Source organism: Biomphalaria glabrata, chromosome 4 (genome assembly GCF_947242115.1).
Source record: "Biomphalaria glabrata chromosome 4, xgBioGlab47.1, whole genome shotgun sequence".
NCBI lineage: Eukaryota > Metazoa > Mollusca > Gastropoda > Planorbidae > Biomphalaria > Biomphalaria glabrata.
In genome coordinates this window covers 24,221,878-24,243,618 of record NC_074714.1, presented here as the reverse complement: position 1 = coordinate 24,243,618, position 21,741 = coordinate 24,221,878, and the positions used below count along the sequence as shown (strand labels likewise).

The 21,741-nt window shown below is 35.2% G+C and overlaps 1 protein-coding gene and 1 long non-coding RNA gene across 2 annotated transcripts; both read left to right on the top strand.

Moving 5' to 3' along the window:
* The first annotated feature begins 457 nt into the window (after positions 1–457).
* On the top strand, positions 458–2,104 carry LOC129925856 (uncharacterized). Its single transcript, XR_008777583.1, has 3 exons — positions 458–583; positions 1,394–1,432; positions 2,065–2,104. It is a non-coding gene; the product is annotated as an uncharacterized LOC129925856 (long non-coding RNA).
* Positions 2,105–2,412: 308 nt separating this feature from the next.
* LOC106053973 (neurogenic locus notch homolog protein 1-like) lies at positions 2,413–19,061 on the top strand. The gene is made up of 8 exons (XM_056027522.1): positions 2,413–2,422; positions 2,894–3,036; positions 3,724–3,844; positions 4,540–4,671; positions 5,572–5,739; positions 17,678–17,816; positions 18,463–18,598; positions 18,754–19,061. The coding sequence occupies exons 1-8, from the start codon at positions 2,413–2,415 to the stop codon at positions 18,994–18,996; spliced, it is 1,092 nt and encodes a 363-aa protein (XP_055883497.1). The 3' UTR covers positions 18,997–19,061.
* Positions 19,062–21,741: the final 2,680 nt, after the last annotated feature.

Here is a 21,741-nt window from a genome sequence, read left to right as displayed (position 1 = left end):
ATGAAATTTTTAGTATATGTCATGATGTTTATTTAGTTTAGGTTTTCCTATATCATGCACTTTTATTGGTAATAATTAAGTATGTATATTTTTTGTATTTATATATTCAGCTTTTGGGGTTTTTTATATAGAAGATTTAATAGGCACCTTACATCTTCTGTTATAAGATATTAGTGGCCTGGTTAAACATAATATGAAAGTATAACAGGCCAACCAACATCGTCCCCACATTTAGGTATCCAACTGTTTCATTACATCTTGTCTATTCCAATGTGTTGTACAGAACTGAGCATGCGCTCAGCTCAACTGTTCTAGTTCTCAAACTAGTGTGTACAACTTTATTGCTTGCATTTTCAGACACAGACAAGTACAATTTTTTTTTAAATGACGCTTTTATAAGTTATAGTTATATTTTTTATACAGTGTTATAGAAAAAAAAAAGGAATAACAGCGTTGACAGCTTTGACGTGACCATTCCTTAAGGCCAAAGTCATTTGTCTCTTTCTGTGATATATTTAGCTGAAGTAAATCCATCGACATGGCCAGTAGAGGCTGGGTTTTACGTCCCGTCACCAGAGTCCAGGTAACATAGCTACGTAGGAAACTATCTCTATAGATCTATTGTGTTTTCTCCAACATGTCTATAAGTAACACATTAACACTTAGGGTTAACAATCTTTAGTTTGTCTTATCTTCTTTTCGATTTAGTTCTCTCTCTCTCCTAAATAACGATACCATCGTTGATTTGACACCATTAAATTAAACTAATTTTCGGCTTTATACACTTGTATTTGTGTTAAATAAAAACAGCATTCATTCTCCTATAATTCTATATTAAAAGTAACGTTTACTGATTACCAACAAAAACATTATTGAAGTTCAATCATAACAGCGTAGAATGTACACATGTGAAAAATGAAGAACATATATATTACGGATATAAAGAGTTAACGGCTATCTGATGGGCGGTTTATGTCACTTATGTTGTTGCATTAACTCTTTCTCTCCGTAATTATTTACCACATTCTGGTGGAATCAACGCTGGTATCGTCAGTTAGGAGAGAAAGTGTTAAGATTTATATAGGTGATGAACACGTAGGTTCAATGGTGAGCTAAATACAGATTGTACTGTTTGACTCTAGACTAGAAATATCTCACACTTAGTCAGCAATAATTATGATATTGGCTTTAATAGAATCTCAATTACACATGTATTTTCATTGTCTTATTCCAACAACTTTAGTTGTAGTCTTTGTTAGATACCCTATTTTATAGTTAACTCACATAGCTTTATTCACATAGTCTCAGTTAATTCAGCATAGCTTCAAAATATTATTCAAAATAACTTTTTATAATGATTTTATTATTTTCTTTTCAATTCGTATTCTTTTAGAAAACAATGGCCACACCAAACTGGATATTCCGTGTTTCTGTAAGTAGATACAAAGTAAAGTAGCAATAATACATCAAACACTTACTTAATTGACAAATAGAAAAACAAAACCTAATTACATACTCAGAAAGACACAAATATAGAGGCAGATTTCTTATTCCATACGCTGGAACAAATTCATGCAAGTGCTCCTTCTTCCTTAGTGCCATCAGAGAATGGGCATAATAATCTTCTTTTTTTTTGAAGTATCGTTTGTAGTCTATAAGATAAAAGAAGATAAGGTTAAGACATTACTAAGTAAGAAATAAGTAAATCGTAATGTATAGACTTCACTATGTTTTGTGTCGTTATATTCAATTCTCTATATTATACATAATGTAAGCAGTGTTGCTGTCAATGTTTCGAACTTGTTAAATATTATCCCACTTTTGGTGTCGGCAGTATGTAGAGAAATACAATTATGTGGTTCTTGCAGTCGTTCTATGTTGTTCTGTAACCGGTTTCAAAAGTCTCCACTACATTGTTTGCACTCTTAAACAACAGAGGCTTTAAAATATATAAGAGGAAGGCGCGCGTTAACGACCAGATATAGCCCGCAAGCTAAAGTTTGGGCGTCACTGCGTTGGGTATATTGTTTATTGAAATGATGTAGTTAATTGTATCCTCTGCAGATTTTATTTCTAGCAGGACAGCCGACTTTTAGCACGGTAAATCTTTGTTTCTTCATATGTTTAGCATTTTATACAAATAACATTAAGCTTAAAAAAATCAAACATTTTGAGTTTAATTCAGTGTAAAGTGTCAGTTGTTATAAGGTACAAATTTGAAAATTGTAAGACTTGTTTATATCTTAACTTGTAAAGAACCTCTTTTACATTATAAAATTTTTAGATTGTCATAAGCTTTTACAGAATAATAATACAATTTTCGTTACTATATTTCAGCTAATAATTAGAGGTAGGTATAAGATTTGACTATTTTTAATTTCAGTAGTTATGATACAGTTCAATATCCTAGACATGTTAGACTGTCAGTTTTGCTGTTAATGTTTTTTTTTTCTAATTTGAAAGAAATTAAGGAGTTAGAAGTAAGGGAGATGCTTTTTTTTTTTATTATTATAAAAGTTACAGGGAGAGCACCGTTTAATTTCTGCATCATCTCTCAATATTCATGATTCATCTCCCCTTTTCTATTTAAAACAAAATTAATTAGTTATCACTAATTGATTTACTAGTTGAGGTTTCTATTTTTTATTGATTTGTGTGTTGTCATCAATAATATATAGATCTAATTGTGCAAAATTTTGATTCCATTCTAGAGTGTGAAGCGAATGACAGAGGGATTAAGTTAATATAAAATGTGTAATACTACCGTTAGGGTTAATTGTAATTGTTAATGTGTAGTGATAAAATATTTACTACAAGGTTTGTATGTATCAGTACGTACGTGGCACTGTCCTATTATGTTGGCAAAGATAATCAACTGTTTTGTATTTTACAGACCCTTGTGCTAACTATCAGTGCTTTAACAGAGGTGTTTGTACTGCCCCAGCTGACGCACCCTACTGTTTGTGTCCCCCTGGGTTCACTGGCAGAAGATGTGAACTAGCTGTAGTAACTCAGAAACCTGGCCAGTGCCCCGCGGTAGGTTCCATCACTTTCTCCCTTTCTCTCTTTCTCAATGTTTAATTTCTCTCTCTCTCTCTTTACATATATAAATAGTTTGCCATTTCTTTGGCAAGTTAAAAGAAATATTTTAGACTATTGGTTGGCTAAATTCATGTTTGATATTTCTAAAATCATGTTTAAAATAATCTAGCTAAAGCGCTCAATAACATTAGATGTTAGACAGATTTGGCACTGAATATATAGAGAATTTGTGAACAAGTCTTCGTGTTTGTGTGATAGAGTTTGTTTTAACCGTGAATGGAAAAAAAAATACTTCAAGCTGCAGACAATTTTATGATTAATATGTTCCGGCTAACAGACACGACCTTCCGACAGCTTTAGACTCCAGCTGTCAATGCAACTGATGTTTTAATACCTAATGTCACGACCTTTTTGACATACCTTCATCTTACTTAGTCTTTAGAAAAAAAAAAGTGATTTAGGCGATTTAAATACATTTTCCAAACACGCCCTTTGGATCAGAGTTCTGGATAGTTTTTGTGACATAATGCTACCCTGACATATGATGTCAATATGTTGGATGTTTGTAGGATTTTGGCAATACTAAAACACACATATATTGAATGTTAAAAAAAAATGTACCATACCATATCTTACTAATGCCATGTTTTTGTTTGTTTGTTGTTTTGTTTTTTTTTGTAGATCGGCAGCTCCAAGTATAGCTGTAGAGACCCAGTGTGTAGAAGTGACTATGACTGTAGTGGGCTACAAAAGTGTTGTAGAAATGAGTGTGGTTACAACTCGTGCACTAATCCCCTATCACGTGAGTCTATTTTTAGCTTGTTGGTCAAAGGGGGTGTATTTACACTTTTATTGTCAAGTTATAGAAGTTGTTATGTTAATAACAATTACGTAAAGAAAGAAATGCTGAATACTGAAGAATTCTGAATACCAGTGACACCTGACATTGTTTAATTGCTGAATATTATGATGATTGTTGCATACTTAATGTGTAGAAATTCAAGATGTTGCACTTTATAAGTTAATGAGAGTGGTGTAGAAAGGAAGGTGAAATGTTAGTTATGAACAACTTTAAAATTAATGAATACCAAATACATCAAATGTAATGCCTACTTGTTAGGATTCATTAAAGCCTTTTCAACTATCTTTTAAAACATGTCATATTCATGCATGCATTTACGAAGATAATAAAAAAGAAAACATTATTATACTTAGCATGTTTTAATATCAAATGAATTTTTTTAAGCTTGGCTAAAACTGAAATAAGTATTCATTTACGATGAAAGTTCATCAATTTGTTTATTTTTTTAAAATAATTAATTTATTTATTTTGCCTGTTTTTATAACTCTTTGTTCAACTTCAAGTGGTTGGTCCATAGCCAGTGCAAACTTAAAGAATGAGGGAGAACTTGCATTTTCTCTGGTCTTGTATAGTACGGTTTGAAATGCTCAAATCTGTTCAGAAATACCAAAACTTTTATTTGAATTATTTCCTAGCTCCAGCCATTAATATAACCAATCCATGTGCTACTATCAAATGTACTGCTACTACTGAATGTCGTGTGGTCTTCAAGTGTCAACAGTGTGAGCCGACCGTCCAGTGTGTCCAGAGGTCACTCATAAATCCAAGTAAGGAAACTATTAATAGTGTATCCGGTAAAATAAAGTAAGTTTTAATGATCTATGCTATCTCAAAAATGTAGGCCTCCATGATCATGTTTGAGCTTTATTTAACTCTGCAGACGTTAATGTTCCAGGCTCTTTCATTTGTAGCACTAAAATCATTTCAAAGCAGCGGAAACATTCGACTTTAACTCTAGGACTTCGAACTTATTTAAAAACAATTGAACAACAAGCTAGGGCTGATAAAGAGGGTTAGAGGTCAAGCTGAACTGCCAAGCGTTGGGATAGTTTTGTTATTACAGCTCAATTCTTTGTTGTTTAGTTGGCAACAGTGACGTTCAATTTAGCGTCCTTGACATTAGTTAGCGTGAAAGTCTCCAATGGCAAATGCAGAAGTTTGCAGGGAATCTAGTTTTTGGTCGTTTGACGTCATATTTCATTTTGTGTTTCAAATCTGTTTATAAACATTTCAAGCTATACATATCAGTCAATAAAGGTCAAGTTTATTTTGTGTATAAAAGAACATTTCGAGCACTATTTAAGATAAGTGCAAATAGTTCAGATTTACCCCTACAAGAGTTTGTCGGACTATCTGTCTGATCCGGCACAACCCATCTCCTTTTTTTAAACAGAAATCACATTTCATACCCTTAAGATAATAGTAATTAATAATAACAATAATAATAATAGCAAAGAATTTTGCGACAGCAGACCTCACACAGCTCAGAGAAACAAACCTGCAATGTTATAGTTATGTTGTTTTTTTTTCTTGTTAAGCGAATCATGTCTGTGACAAAGAATAACCATTACCTGATGATTTCATAATACCACAGCATTGATTAAATAACACAGCCTTTAAAAATAAATTTACGTTTGGACTGTCATCTAAAACTTCCCCCCCCCCAGATCTTGATGGCCGATGTAGACGACAAGGGTTCCAGGATGTGCTACTTGTGGATGGCCCAACTCCAACCTCGGACTACACAGCACTCAGGTGTCGTGGACGATACAACTCGTGTCCGTCTGGGTCAGCGTGTTTGCGTGGTCTGACAGGAGATGACATTTGCTGTAGAGGTAAATGTCTTGTACTTATAAATTAACCCAAGCCCCCAAGATTATGTGCATACTTGTTAGGATTCATTAAAGTCCTTTCAACTATCTTTTAAAACATGTCTGTACTTATGAACTGCAATCGCAGTAAAATGTTATATTCTAAATAGATCAAGCATCTTATCCTATAAGGCAGGGGTTCTCAACCTGTGGGTCGCGACCCCTTTGAGGGTCGAATGACCATTTGGCAGGGGTCGCCTAAGACCATTGGAAAATTGGGGGGGGGGAGTTGGCAATTTTTTGGTATCTTTTTGTTTCTAATGTGTTGTAGCAAGCATATTTGTACCACTAGTGGATATAGATTTACATAACTCATAACTACTGGTAACGGTGAGGGACATTACTCAAATTATATTATTACTAAACATATTATGAAACGATCGTCAAGCTTGAATGAAAAAAAATATAAATAAAAAGTGTGGGTGACATATATAAACGAAGACATACTGCCAGAGGATACCGAGGGCACTTTTAGTAAATGAATCATCTTTGTTGGAAAGTAGACATGTTTTATTTTTATTGGTTCTTCTTTGTTTTTGTTTTTATATGTGAGCAGGTCAGGCAGGCGCTGAGTGAAAGATACATATTCTCTTCTGCTCAACATTAAATTATTTAACAGTAGGCAGATGTTAGCGCTACTGGGTGGGCTCAATCTGTGACACCTCAGTCTACGACCAAGGGGCTAGAGTCGCCTAAGTAACCAAACATACTAACCTAAACTAAATGAAAGCAAAATAATGAAACTTTAGTTTAGGATAAATAAAAGAAAACGAAACTTTATTTACATACATAAATAAATCAATAATAAAATAATATATACACTAACCACTACAACTGAATAAAATAACTCTATCTAAAACCCTCTAAATGTACGCCACTACCAAATAACAACAAACTTACCGAACCAACTATCAAACACAAACTGATCAAACCAACTATCTAACTAAATCACTACAACTACTACACTAGACCTAGATCTACACTAACACACTACAATAAACTAGTCTAGATCTACAATATCCTACTACTACAACCAACCCATAACTATAACCAAAACAAGATCACCTTAGTCATAGTACCTTACTATTAGCATTCACTAAGAACAGAAACAGACTATAACTAAGTTTACTAAGCCACTAAGGCTACACTACAAAAACAAAATAACACTAGAGACTAGATTCTAGATCTACAGCAAGAGGTTACAGCAGAGTAATAGCAGTTATAATCAGCAGTTAAACAGCAGTTAAAACAGCAGAGTAATTGCAGCAGCTATAATCTATAGCAGCAGTAATAATAATAATACAAAACTATAAATACAAAATCATATATTCTATGAGATCTAGAAAACTCAAAGCAGGACTGATGGACGCCGCCATCTTTTAAAGCATGTTCAAAATAAAAACTGCCAACTAGAAAATAAAACTAAATAAAAATATATCTAGCATATTTACACACAGTGTGACATAGATCTAGTAAAAGAAAATATAAAATATTTCTACACTTACAGGCCGTCCCAGGTACAGGAATAAAAATATTGAAAACAATTACTAGCATTTAAGATCACCAAGACCTCTCATCACACAGACATAGATGCTATACTGACCGTGCACTGGTCAACTGTCCAAGAGACAGCATGTAATACATCACTTTTATACTATCCCGCACTAACCTATATAAATATGCGAAAGTACAATTATAAAATCTGACACTAACCTATAAAAATAGAATACATAAAAATAGATCTAACCTATACAACAAAAATACATTTAAAAAATAGCTCTGGGAGAGCAAGCTCACATATAATTGTTATTCAAAGATAGATGTTAGCCTACAGACCACATCTCCGTTGTTGCAGAATAATTTTTTCAACAGATGAATTGACTGTCCATCAATGCGTCGAAACCACAATGCAGGATCATTATTTATTTGGTGAAGATCTAATCACGGCACGTATTATAGTCAGTGTCACAACGTGTGTTGTGGTGCCGGGGATTTTACTTGAATTAAAATAGTTGAATAAATGACGATCTAGGATTCACTATAAAAGATTCTTTGTTAAAACACAACTTTGGAACTTTATTTAAATATAAAACGTAAGTACAGCTTATGTACAAGTTACAGATCAACAAGCACAAATAAATTTACAAAGGCTTTAAATCAGAGCTCTTAGAAAACGCGACTGTATACTAGGAACTTCTTTCATCGACTCCCTTCTTTCTCTTCTCGTCAATTCTCTGGCGCTAACTCTTTTTAAAAAATGTCTTTATTTATTTTCAAATCAACCAATAGATTTGCAACATCGTAATTACGTCTCGGGTAAAACCTGAGGCGCTGTCAGGGATCTAGATTTGTGGTGTAATTCCTGAGGCTCAGTCAAGGGTTTATGTTTCTATTTACACACAAGCTTTTAAATGTGAAATATACAAATAAATCTACAATGGCATCTGTGACATATTACCCCCCCCCCCTCCATTTAGCATTTGTATGGTAATAGAAATGCTCATATGTATTAAAAATGTTTAAATATACACAGGATACCATACATGAAATTATAGAAAAATGGTTGAGGTAACATATGACAATGCTCTGAAAAATAAAGTCAACATGGAGATAACAAAAAAAAAATGTAAATGCAGTGTCAGGTATATGAGAACAAAATTATTGATGACTTAGAACACCTGTTTCACTATTCAAGTGGTTATGAAAATGAGACAATATAAAAAATTGTACAAAGCATAATACTTGAATAAATTAAATATTGAATTGAATGAGTTACTTCTCTTCATGGTGCTTCATGATAAAATTAAAATTTGACAATACAAAACTGATATACTACACCTGTGGAAGAAAAATATATACACAATTATGTAAAGAATTAAATACATCTGGAAAGTGTGTCAGCGAAGACATTCTCACGTCCAGGAATTGTCTTGACCTCAAATTGGTAGTCTGTGAGTTGTTGACTCCAACGAGTTAAACGACTGTTCGCTAACTTCTTTGAGTTCAGAAATGCTAGTGGTGCATGATCAGTTAGGAGTGTGAAATGAGCACCTAGTAGATATCTGGAGAACTTGGCTATGGCCCATACAATGGCTAGACATTCACGTTCGATGGTTGAGTATCTGGTTTCAGCTGGTGACAACTTCCTGCTGATGAAAAATACTGGGTGCAAAGTCTCTTGGCATTTCTGTGAAGTGTCTTGGTATTTCTGCATTAGGCATGCTCCTATGGCTGAAGATGAAGCATCTGTGGCGAGGTAAAATTGCTTCTCTGGATTCGGAAGTTTGAGAATAGTGTCTCTTGAAAATTCAGCTTTAATGTTCTCAACCGTGGTATGTAACTCTGTAGACCATGGAATCTTCGTTGGTTGTCCTTTCTTGGTGAGTTCAATCAATGGAGCTATGAGTGCTGTGTAACCTGGTATGAAATGTCTGTAGAAATTACACAGACCCAAAATACTTCTCACTTGCTTTTTACTGGTGGGGACTTTGATGTCTAGTATGCGTTGAATAATGTTCTCTTGTGGTCTCAGCGAATTGTAGCTGACTCTATAACCCAGAAAGGATATTTCTGACATGGCTAGTTCTACCTTACTAGGCTTTATGGTAAAACCATGTTGTTTCAGTATGCTGAAAACTTCTTGTAGTCCTTTGATATGTTCGTTCCATGTCTTATGGAATACGCAAATGTCATCTATATATGACACTGTGTCAGAGCGATTGCCTAGTATGCTGTGAATGGCTCTATTAAAGGTGCTGCTGGCGTTGACTAGACCAAATGGCATGAAGTTGAAATGGAATAGCCCATAAGCTGTGGTGAATGCCGTAAACTGTTTGCATTCTTGTTTGACTGGTATATGGTAATAACCTCTGGACAGGTCTATTTTGGTGAAGAACTTTGCCTCTGAAAATTTGGTCATAAGATCTTCAGGATTTGGCATAGGATATGAGTCAAGTTGGGTTATTTTATTCAACTGTCTGAAGTCGACACACATTCTCGTTTGCTTCCGTTTGACAAGAACTATTAGTGCGGCATATGGAGAGTTGGAATGTTCAATGATTCCTTGCTCTAATAGTTGGTTAATTTGTTGTTTAAGAAAGTCTCAGTAGTGTACTGGTAATGGATAAGGTCTTGCTTTTGTAGGCTTGGAATCAGTAAGTATTATATTGTGTTCCGCAATTGACGTTTTGCCTGGAACATCTGTAAATATGTCTGAATTTTCTTTGAGAATGGTAGTCAGTTCTTTCTGCTTTTGCGGTGTCATTGAATTGAGTTTGATGTCTTGCCAAAATTCAGTTTGTTTGGTAGTTGTTTGTGGCATATTGATGTCGTCAAATTCAGACGTGTCATTTTCATTTTCTTCTGGTATGACTGCAAGACATGATATGGCTCTTTCATTTTGTTCTGGGCTTGTGGTACCTTCTGTTATTGTGTTGTATTTTTGTAACATGTTGACGTGATAGATTTTCTTTTTGTTGTGTATGTCTATCTCATAATCTGGTGGGGACTTTGATGTCTATCTTTGGTATCTTTCTGAGTATGGAGAATGGACCTTGCCATTTGATGAATAGTCTGTTGCTTTTGTCTGGTAGTAACAGACATACTTGATCTCCTGCTTCAAATTGTTTCAGTGTTCTGTTTCTATTGACTCTCATTCTTGTATTGGAGTTTGCTATGGCTGTTGCTTCATTTGCTTTTTCACATGCAGATATGACTATGTTTCTGGTATCTTGCACATGTTGAAACGCTGTCTTGGTTTCTGATGAGATTGAGTTTTGGCGAATAATAGCTTCTTTGAGGATTGCCATCGGTCCTCGTGGGTTGGCGCCATAAACCATCTCAAAAGGTGAGAATCCTGTGGTTTCTTGAGGACTTTCTCTGTATGCAAACAGAGCTGCTGGTAGCAATAAGTCCCAATTCTGCGGATTGTCGTGTGCTATTTTTGAAATGCACCTTTTCAAAGTACCGTTGAATCGTTCGCAAAGCCCGTTGCTTTGGGGATGGTAGGGCGTTGTGAACTTCATCTTGATGTGGTACATGTTCATGAAGTCTTTGGTAATGTCAGCTGTGAACTGTGTGCCTCTGTCAGAGAGGATAACTTCTGGGAAACCAATTCTAGAAAATATCTCTGACAAAGCTCTGGTGATGTCAAGCGCTGTAATGTTGACTAGAGGTACTGCTTCTGTCCATCTTGTACATGTGTCAATCAATGTCAGGACATATCGATGGTTTCTTGCTGAAGCTACTGGCATAGGACCAATCAAATCAACTGAGACTTTTTGGAATGGCTTGTCTGTCAATTCCATATCTTGAATTGGTGCCTGTGATTTGTTATTCTTAGGTCCTTTGACTTGGCAAATATGACCTGACTTCACGTATTTCTTGACGTCTTTAATGATACTTGGCCAATAAAATTCTTTGAGGATTCTGGCTTTAGTTTTGACTACACCCATATGGCTGGCGTGTGGAATGTTATGTCCTGTTGCCAGTATTTCTTTCCTGTATTTCTATGGCACTATTATTTGCTGAATGGTATTGTCTTTATGCATGGCATTCTTCACCAGGAGGCCATCTTGAAAGTATGGTTTATTTGGTAGATTCAGCTATTTGTTTGCTTGAGCCTTCTGATAAAGTATTTGTAATGTTGGATCTCGTTTCTGTTCTTCTTTGAAGTCATCATGTGTGAAATATGACTTGTCTTGATGTACTTCAGTTTGACCAGTTAGAGTTCTTGTATCATTGTTAGAGACTCTGGGCATGTAGTCTTGTTCTTCAAAGTTCAACAATGGACTTTCGGGAATTGAAGGTGGACTTATGACAGGTAGGGATGGGCTTGATGTAACTGGGGGTGTCCATGTTGAATGTTCTTGATTGTTGCTGGCTACTGGACTAGTAACTGGTTCTGTTGCATTCTGCATAACTTGAGTAACTGAGGTAGCCATGTGATTATTTTGGCTAACTTGTTCAGGTGCCAAATGTTCTTGTTGTCTGGACATGGACCTTGTCATTACTGCCAAACATTTTTGACCTTGCTCTATGGCATTTGTCCATTCAGTAAGTTCTTGAGGAGTGCATTCTTTAACTCCCTCTATGTTTCCAATGATTAGGTCCACTGGTAGATTGGGTGTTACTAATGCTTTTGTTTGACCGCTGAAGAATGGTGTAGTAACATAAATGATGGCTTCAGGTAACTTGCTGACAGTTCCGTTGAAGGCAGTGGCTTGGGCGTGGTTGCCTGTGAAACGGTTTGCGTGTACGAAGCGTTCATGTACTAATGTGGACGTGCTTCCGGTGTCACGAAGAACTTCCACCTTCTTGTCTCCTACAAAGCCTGGATAAAATTTGAGACCATTGGACTTTGCAATGACTGTCATAGTTGAATGCTCATTGTAATAGCTTCTGTTATATGAGCTTCTGTTTGGCCTATATTGTGGTCTGGAGTCCTGTGAGTGACTTCTGTAGCGAGGTTTGTTATCTGGTTTATTATTTCCAGGTGCTTTGTTGAGATTGTATTGCTCTCTATTGCTGTATCTTTGAGTTGGTGATGTGGGTCTATCAAAATTTTGATTTTTGGAGACTGCCTGTTTTTTCCAACATTCATGAGTTTGGTGACCCTTTTTATGGCAATATGAACATTCTGTGGTTCTACTGCGGTATTGAGACGTGAAATGCCCTAGTTTATGACATTTGTTGCATTTGATTTTGTCATCTGACTTATATCTTGCATTTTTGTCTTGAGCAAAGCAGACAAAATTTTCTTCAACAGATGGTTTGACTGACTTGTTTGGATAGGCTGCTTTATATTGTCTGATGATCTTGGTTAATGTATGGATATCAGTAGGATTTCTCTCTATAATGTAGGATTGAATATCTTCTGAGTGAGCATGGGTGATGTTGTCGATAATAATATGTTGACGAAGAGCTTGGTAACTTTCTTCTATTATGGCCATGGATACCCATCTATCAAACCACATTGACATATTAGCTACAAAATTTGAGGATCATCATTTTGCTGTGGCCTTTCATTATAGAATTTCTTTCTATAGTTGGCTGAAGTTGCTCCGTATTGGCGCAGTAGAGCTTCCTTGATATCAGAGTAAGTGCTGCGTTCATTGATGGACAGTTGTGAGCAAATGTTGACAGCTCTGCCAGTCAAGAGGGTGAGGAGTGAGCTGGACCAATGTGCTTCAGGTAGACCGGATGTTGTAGCCATTTCTTCAAATCTTATGAGATACGAGTCCATATTGTCAATGTTTTCGTTGAAAGCCGATATTTTGTTCATTAATCTGTATTTGTCAAACATAATTGAGTGACCTTGAGTTGGGATGCTTTCTTTCTTTTCTTTATTTTGTTTTTCGAATTCCATTTTTTCTTTTTCATGTTGCCTTTGTTTCTCGGCGTCTTGCCTTTGTTTTTCAGCTTCTTGCCTTTGTTTTTCAGCTTCTTGCCTTTGTTTTTCGGCGTCTTGTAATTTTTTTTCTTCTAATTGCATGCGTTTTTCAGATTCTTGCTCTTGATATTCTTTCTCTTCTTGGCGTTCTGCCCACAGGTCTGGCTTAGGAATTTGCTTCTCTTTTGCTAATTCCATCAATTCAAGGAGTCGTTGTGTTCTAGAACCGGAAGCCATATTTAATTTTTTTGTTTGTTTCTTGTATTGGAGCAAAATGTACAATATCTTGATTTTGGCTTTATCTCAGATATAATAATAATATAGTGACAAAGTTCTTGAAGCCTCAATTTGCTAATAATGCTTGACAGTAAAATTGTATTTCACTGGAGTCGTAAGCTTCGATATATAGATCTATTGAGCCGAGTACTTTTTTACTGGTTTAACAGTTGGTTAAATCTGGTCTTCTGTTTACTTTGTGCTAGACAAATGATTATGTACTGGTCTTCTTTATAATGACTATAATGCCAGTTATTTGCTTTACTGGTCTTTTATATTGCCAGTTATTTGCTTTACTGGTCTTTTTTATAATACCAGTTATTTGATTTACTGGTCTTTTAATAATGCCAGTTATTATGTATATTGGTCTTATTCCTTTTGCCAATTACATAACATATAATAATAGATTTCGTGAGTTAGACGTAACTCTAACGAAAATCTTTATAAAAGAATTATAGATAACCAACTGACCTGTTAAACATAGAAATTATGTCCTCCGTTAAATAAGAATAAAGTTCCTTTAAAGAGTTTAGAAATTGGTCCTAGATCTTGAATAAATTTCGTTAGAAGTTGTCCATAAACTTTTATTTGTCGGAGTGCCAGATGTCACGATGTGTGTTGTGGTGCCGGGGATTTTACTTGAATTAAAATAGTTGAATAAATGACGATCTAGGATTCACTATAAAAGATTCTTTGTTAAAACACAACTTTGGAACTTTATTTAAATATAAAACGTAAGTACAGCTTATGTACAAGTTACAGATCAACAAGCACAAATAAATTTACAAAGGCTTTAAATCAGAGCTCTTAGAAAACGCGACTGTATACTAGGAACTTCTTTCATCGACTCCCTTCTTTCTCTTCTCGTCAATTCTCTGGCGCTAACTCTTTTTAAAAAATGTCTTTATTTATTTTCAAATCAACCAATAGATTTGCAACATCGTAATTACGTCTCGGGTAAAACCTGAGGCGCTGTCAGGGATCTAGATTTGTGGGGTAATTCCTGAGGCTCAGTCAAGGGTTTATATTTCTATTTACACACAAGCTTTTAAATGTGAAATATACAAATAAATCTATAATGGCATCTGTGACAGTCAGTGTAAATAATATCACTTTGGAACAACTCAAGGACTTCGAACAAAAGAATGATAATAAAAGAAAAGAGAATGACGATCATTTGGTGGTTGAGTTTTACTTCAATAGTTCAAGCAGGAATTCAAAGACCACTATGGCAGCATTTGTAATGAAGTTCTCTCTGACGTGTGTATTGAAGCCGAACAAACGTCCGAGCTTTGCCGATAACGACATCCAGTAGTTTAGTTTTGAATCCTGATAAAGTTCAGACTTTACTCAGATGGCAAGTACCATATTTAAAACATATCAGCCTATGAAGCTTCTTATTTTGGTGGCTCCCAGAGTTCTGAAACCTCACATTATTACCAAGGAGTTCTTGTCAGAGGCCAAAGACATTGCTCGTTATGATTGGAGCCAAATTTACTAATAAATTTAGTGCAATTTCCATACCTGATGACACTATTCACAGGAGATAAGTTCTGATATTAAGAGAATGATGTCTACTTCTTTTACAATATTTAGCATCCAGCTTGATGAATCCACAGGCGTTGTAAATTGTTCAAATTACTAGTTCCGGTATACTTAGGATATTGTAATGTAATGGCGATTTTACAGATAAGTTTCTATGCAAACCTTTTATAAACGACATCTACAGCGTGTGATGTAACTGACAAAGTTGGTTAAATTTGAAAAAGTAAAAGACTTCTTGGAAAAAATATTTGTAGTATCAGCAAAGATGGTGCTCTAAGAATACTTGGATGTCGGTCTGGATGTCAATGTTTGCTACAGAATCCATTGTAACTCATTAAAGATTCATCGACATATATTAGTAATGTCAATAGAAATGCATCTAAATATGTCTCTTCAATGTCACTTACACAATTTTGGATCAAGTGTTTGCAGTCATGGAAAACAGCACACTTTTTTCCTTGGCACAGTCTGCAAAAGAGCTCACAGCTCAGCAGCAATAAAGCTGGCTAGAAGAAGAAGAAGAAGAAGTTTGCAGTCATTCTGTTCTCAATTTTTCAAGACTTTCTCTTCCATTTCCAACATTGTATCTTTGTGAGACATGTTTTTTTTTTCTGCCTGTCAATGATCAAGTCTAAATCATAAATAAACTTGATGTGAATTCCTAAACTAGTGAAATAAAAACAAGAACCAATCTTCGCACTAACTTTGACGTGTTTGAAATGTCTTAACAGTTTCCATGATTTAATACTTTTTAAATTATACAATATGTACGAAATGTGAATATTATAAATACGCAATGAAAAGTAAATAAATACCAATAATAAAATCTGCTTTTAAAAAAATTAAAACACAATTATTTTTTTTACACTAAATAAATAGGATACTTTTGTAAAAAATAAATTAACATCATGAATGTTAGATATATACATTTTGAAAACCATTTATAATCATTAGCTAAATTACATTTACCTAGACCTATGACAATTTTTTTTTTGGTTGGGGGTCGCCCCCTGGTGAAAAATTGTATTAGGGGGTCGCGGAGCTAAAAAGGTTGAGGTTTTGACAGAAAAGTTTTGTTTCCAAATTTTAAAAAAGTTAAATCATTTTTAAAAAAACTAATAAAATGTCCGACAAATTTGACGAGAAACATGTCAATTAAAGAAAGATGTAAACTTTTAAATTAATTTATATCTACACCTTCAGTCTATATAATTGAACATTTATTTATATCTACACCTTCAGTCTATATAATTTAAATTACTTTCCTTTAAAACCTTGTGTTTCGTCAGTCATATAATGTAAAGCTCAACTGTTTGTATGGCCGAAAGGTTAACAAGGGTGTCATGTGGCCAACACAACAACCAACCGCTTTGATTTCCTACGATGTGAAGCACCAATTAGAGATGGACGTCCTAAAGGTCTAGAAAAAAATAAATTTAATCACGTCATTCGGATTCAAACTCGAAACTCCCCATGTTATTAAGCAAAGTGTTTGACAACTCGGTCAACAGGCCCCTTACTTTCGTTATCATAGCCACAGAAAATAACTCTGATGTGAACATCATGGCCACAGAGAACAACTCTGATGTGAACATCATAGCCACAGAGGACAACTCTGATGTGAACATCATGGCCACAGAGAACAACTCTGATGTGAACACACACTTCGATACCGTCGTAAAGGTTCAAATTGCAACGTTGGTCTGAACTTATACGATGTTACTTTAACATCAATATTTAACTAAGTGTACTCATACAAGCACTATCAGAACAATTATTTTTCTGAATGTATTCCATTTATTTTTTTTTACCTTTATTCAAGTCAGAACTTCATAGTGGGTGGGTGGGCGAATTTTGAGTGGTCTCCTGATCTCAAAAACGGATTTAACGATTTCAACAGTTAAAGTATACCGTTGTGAAAGGAATTACTAGCTTTTTAGGAACACGGAAAAAAACTCTAGCTCGATTGTTCTAATTTTTGCAGTAACAAAAAAAGAAATAAATTTAAACTTAGCTAGATAACTAGATCTAGGTCAAGATCTAACATCCTTTTTAAAAATTTTCCATTGTTTTTATATCATTCATTTATTAAAAGAAAAACAATCGCTCTATGAGTTGTATAAAGGAGTTATTGTCTTTTTTTTTTTCGTATTTTAATGTTTTTTCTTGTTGTTTTTTTTTTTTTTTTATATAAACTCACTCTGTCTGTCTGGTAAAAAGTTTGAACACATTTTTTCTCCCACACCCAATCTCGGATTAAGTTGAAATTTTGCAGGATTATTCGTTGTACCTAACAAAACATGAATCAATAAAAAAAATAACCAATCAGTCTTTTAATTACTGGTACTTAATCATGTTTTTTTAAATCAAGAAGGGAGATTAGTCCTTCAGTATTAAGCAAAAGGGCTTAATATGTGGGGTTTTGTACACTTAGAACTAGATGATTGTAAACATTATTTATTAATAATCATATCTCACATCAAATGGAACTGTCCACAATTATGTATCAATTTAAAAAGTAACCAGTCAGTAGTTTACTTATTGGTAGCTAATTAGTTTCTTTAATATATAAAAAGGGAAATAAAGTCTACATTATTGAGGTATGTAGTTGTAAATGTAGAGTTGTTCCTTTTATATAGCTTAGTTTTTATATTTTGTTTGTTCTTTATTGAAGTCTTGTGTATGTTCCAGGTCCGAGGTGTATCTATGAGTCTCCCTACTGCCCACCAGGGCGAGCTTGTATCCAGGCTGTCATAGAGAGGTGCCTACCTGAAGACTGCTGGGATTGCCGTGAAGATGAAGAATGTGTACCAAGCCGTTATTCCAACAGGTGATGTCAACTTAACTTAAATAGAAACTAGTCTCATTGAAACCTTCGTGTCGCCTGGGTCTTTGGACATATTGCTGTTGTTTTTTAATAATGTAATACATTCACAAAAAAAATAGTCCAAATTTCTTATATGCACTGGTGTATATGGATCATGTTATTAAAGTATATATTACATATATATGTTTTACTGGTCTCATCGTTGAAGCCCAAGTGTAAAAGACAACAAAATGGACATGAGCAGGCCAAATAGGATAAGACTTTTTAAGCAATTAAATCAGTAACATAGCTAAATTTAAAAAAAAAAGCTATATTTGGATCAACGTGAACTGCGCCCAAAGAAAAAACGTAAAACTAACGAGATTGGAAGCTTTTGAAATAATTTGATAAAAATTACAATGCCAAGGACACTGAATTGAAAGATCACTGTTGTCGACTTATCGAGCAGCCAGTTGATCGTCTTATCAAAAATGCTTTATATCGCTACTAAGTTTCTTTTAAAATCCATGATGCTCTGAGGCGTTAAACTCCACTGAGAAAAAAGAGCACCAATTTTGTTCATAGGCTGAGACATTTCCCAGTGATAGATTACCTTCTGAAGTAAAACTCTCCAACGAAAAGAACGCCAATTGTTGTTTCTCTTTTAAAGATATCGCTGTCTGCGCAAACAGAACCCCTGCCCCCGTGGTTGCCGAGACAACGAAGACTGTCAATATACTGGCAACACATGCGACGATGGACGACGACCTGGTCGTGACTGCAGAGATCTTTACGAGTGCCGACCGGTGAGACCAAAACAGTCATTTCAATAAAGACTTCCTTTAATTACACTTTGTTAACTCTAGACTTCAAGCGCACTAGTATTTTTTTTTATGAGACATTTGTTTTTACATTACATAGGTTAGAATACTAGTGAATTGTTTTTTTACATGGTTAATAGGTAAACCCATGTGGAACGTGTCCCAGAGGTCAAGTGTGTATCGACACAGGTATCAGGTGCATCAGGGCACCATGCCCCAGTTTTCAGTGTGTGCCTAACAACGAGTGCGGAGGATGTAGGCCAGGCCAGATTTGCCGTGAGGTGAGGGGCTGCAAAGGACCAGGAGCCTGCCCACCAGTGTTTGAGTGCACTGAGCAGCTGGACAGACAGATAGAGCTGGTCATCAAAACTGGGGACAGCTAAACTTCTGAAGGCAACAATCGCAATGATGAAATAAAACATGGGCCTATCATTGCCAACTCTTGAAATTGTATTTTGTTTTTCAACTTTTATGCCCTCACTTAATAAACAGCTTATTTCAAGTAGTAAGCCTATATTACAAGATGTAACATATGGGTAGATTGTTAAGTACACTGTCATCTAAATTAGGAGTATATAGTTGATCTTAGTAGCAACGTGCCTATCTACCAGTTGGATTCTATTGGCAAGTTTGTCAATACATACTTACCATCTAAATAAACAAAACTTAAAGAATGAAAGCAAAAAACTTATTCGGTGGCGTATCCCTAGAGTTAGAGCAAAAGAAAAACTGAATGAAATACAAAGAACATTAAACCAAGAAACAAGCAAAATAAAAAAAAAAAACATTTATAAAAAACAAAGCTTATCGAAGGGAAATAACATCGCACTTACAACAATATCTATCGATAATGTAGATTTTTTTCCCTTATTTGATATCAAACAAAATAATTAATTGACTAATTGTTTAATTTTTAATTAATTTACCTTTTGTAGATACAATAAATAATTGTTTAAAGTTTCAACGATGCGAAAATGAGTGTAGAAGAAAAAACTTATTCAGTTATCTAAGGGGACGAAAATCTACATATTTCGACGCAAAATTGAATACTAAAGGATTACTTTCCCTTATTGGTATCAAACAAAATGATTATTTACCAGTAATCACTTGACTAATTGGTTGTTTTTTTAGTAACCCCTTGAAGGGGAAAAGATGCTATTAGTTTTGTGTGGAATGTCTGTCCGTCCGTCCCATTTAGATCTCGTAAACGGGAAAAAAAAAATTGAAAATCCGACTTCATGATATTTTAGACCTTTCAAAGTTCTGATGCAACGGCTACTTTTTTTCTTTTCTGAAAGTGAATTTTTTTTTCATTTTTAAAATCAACTATTCAAGCAGGTTTTTTTTTCATAAAAATACACCATTTTTAAGATAAGATAATTTTATTGATCCAGTCAGATGAAAATTCAGTTCGACTACAATTGACAAACTCAGCGTAACTACTGTACAATAACAATATAAATGCAAATACGAACAACATTCACACACGAAACACATACACACTCATAACCAACGCTTTATAAATTAGACTTCTATGTACTTCTCGATGACGACAGATGATCTTGTAACACTAACTAAAAGTAGGAATCTTACTGTTTTAGTCCTAATGGAAAGGAGACGACCACTTCCATAAGATCTTATAACAGTGGTTTAATGGGTGCAGGTTATCTTTAAGAATTGTGAGTGTTTTGGAAAGGCATCTTTCATGAAAAAGCTCTTCAAGAGATGGTAGCTGTGTTCGAGTGATATACGAATGCTTTTTTAATTAGTCTATTTGGTAAATTGACCACAGCGACCAAAATCCTAGTCTACAACGCCTGTGTTGTGAGCACTCTCCTTTATGGCAGTGAAAGCTGGTCAACATACATGTACCAAGAGCACAGATTGAATAGTTTCCACTTGCGCTGCCTGAGACGCATAATGGGCATCTCTTGGAGGGACCATGTCTCCAATCAGGAAGTTTTGAGATTGGCCAATATGAACAGCATGTATGCTCTCCTGACACAAAGGAGATTACGCTGGCTCGGACATGTCACCCGCATGCCAGATGGTAGAATCTTATATAAGATATCTTATATGCTGAGCTTGTGGAAGGAGTCAGACCCAAGGGCCGCCCAAGACTAACATATAGAGATGTCTGCAAGCGAGACATGAGAGCCTCAGGCATCAGTGAAAGTAAGTGGGAAAACATAGCCAAAGACCGGAGTGCATGGAGACAGACTGTGCGTGCTGGGACAACCCTAGCTGAGAACAAAAGAATTGAAGCGGCTTTAATCAAGAGGGAAAAAAAGAAAGCTGCCCTGTCTGCTAGCCCTAAATCAGAGGCATACACATGTACGAATTGTGGCAAAGTCTGCCGTTCTAGAATTGGCTTGATTAGCCACACCAGATTCTGCCCCGTCTCAAGATTAAGCCAAAACCAGTGACTCACTTGGGCGCATCCATTGCCTTTCGAGACAAAAGGAGCCATATATTTAGTCTAAGTCTATGTGCCAGTAAAGCATCACAATTCCAGCAAGTGATGGCAAAGTTAATTAGACTGCTGATGGTTCACATCTAACTTCGCCTTCACTTTCACCTATCCATGGTTCTGCTGGACCGTTGGGGCATCTGTCTGAAAATATTGAAACCTGTCTTTTTACCTGACTTGTTGGACCACTTCGGGGACCGATTTTGAGTTTGTGTTTCCACACAAACTGTCTTTGTAACCGTGTTTAATGTATGTTTTGACTATGCCAATGAATAACTGCGCAAAGTTTCAACTTGATCTAACAATGAATGTTGGAGAAGTAACGATTACAAACTTTTGACCAAACAGACAGACAAACAGACAGATTGAGTTGATAAAAGCTTTGTAATTGTAATAAATAAATAACTCCCTCAGAGAAATTTAAAAAAAAGGTAAATGAGAACGAGAGAAAATAACTCGAGAAGGTGGTGTGTACACATTGAAACATTCAACATTGAAACATTCAACATGACTTAGTAATGACTTAGTAATGACTTAGTAATGACTTAGTAATGACTTAGTAATGACTTAGTAATGAAATGGGATGTTTGACAATTGTTTCCGCCTCTGCATTGAAAAGAGTTTATTGAAAGTGAAATGACGACAGCAGAGGAAGCTC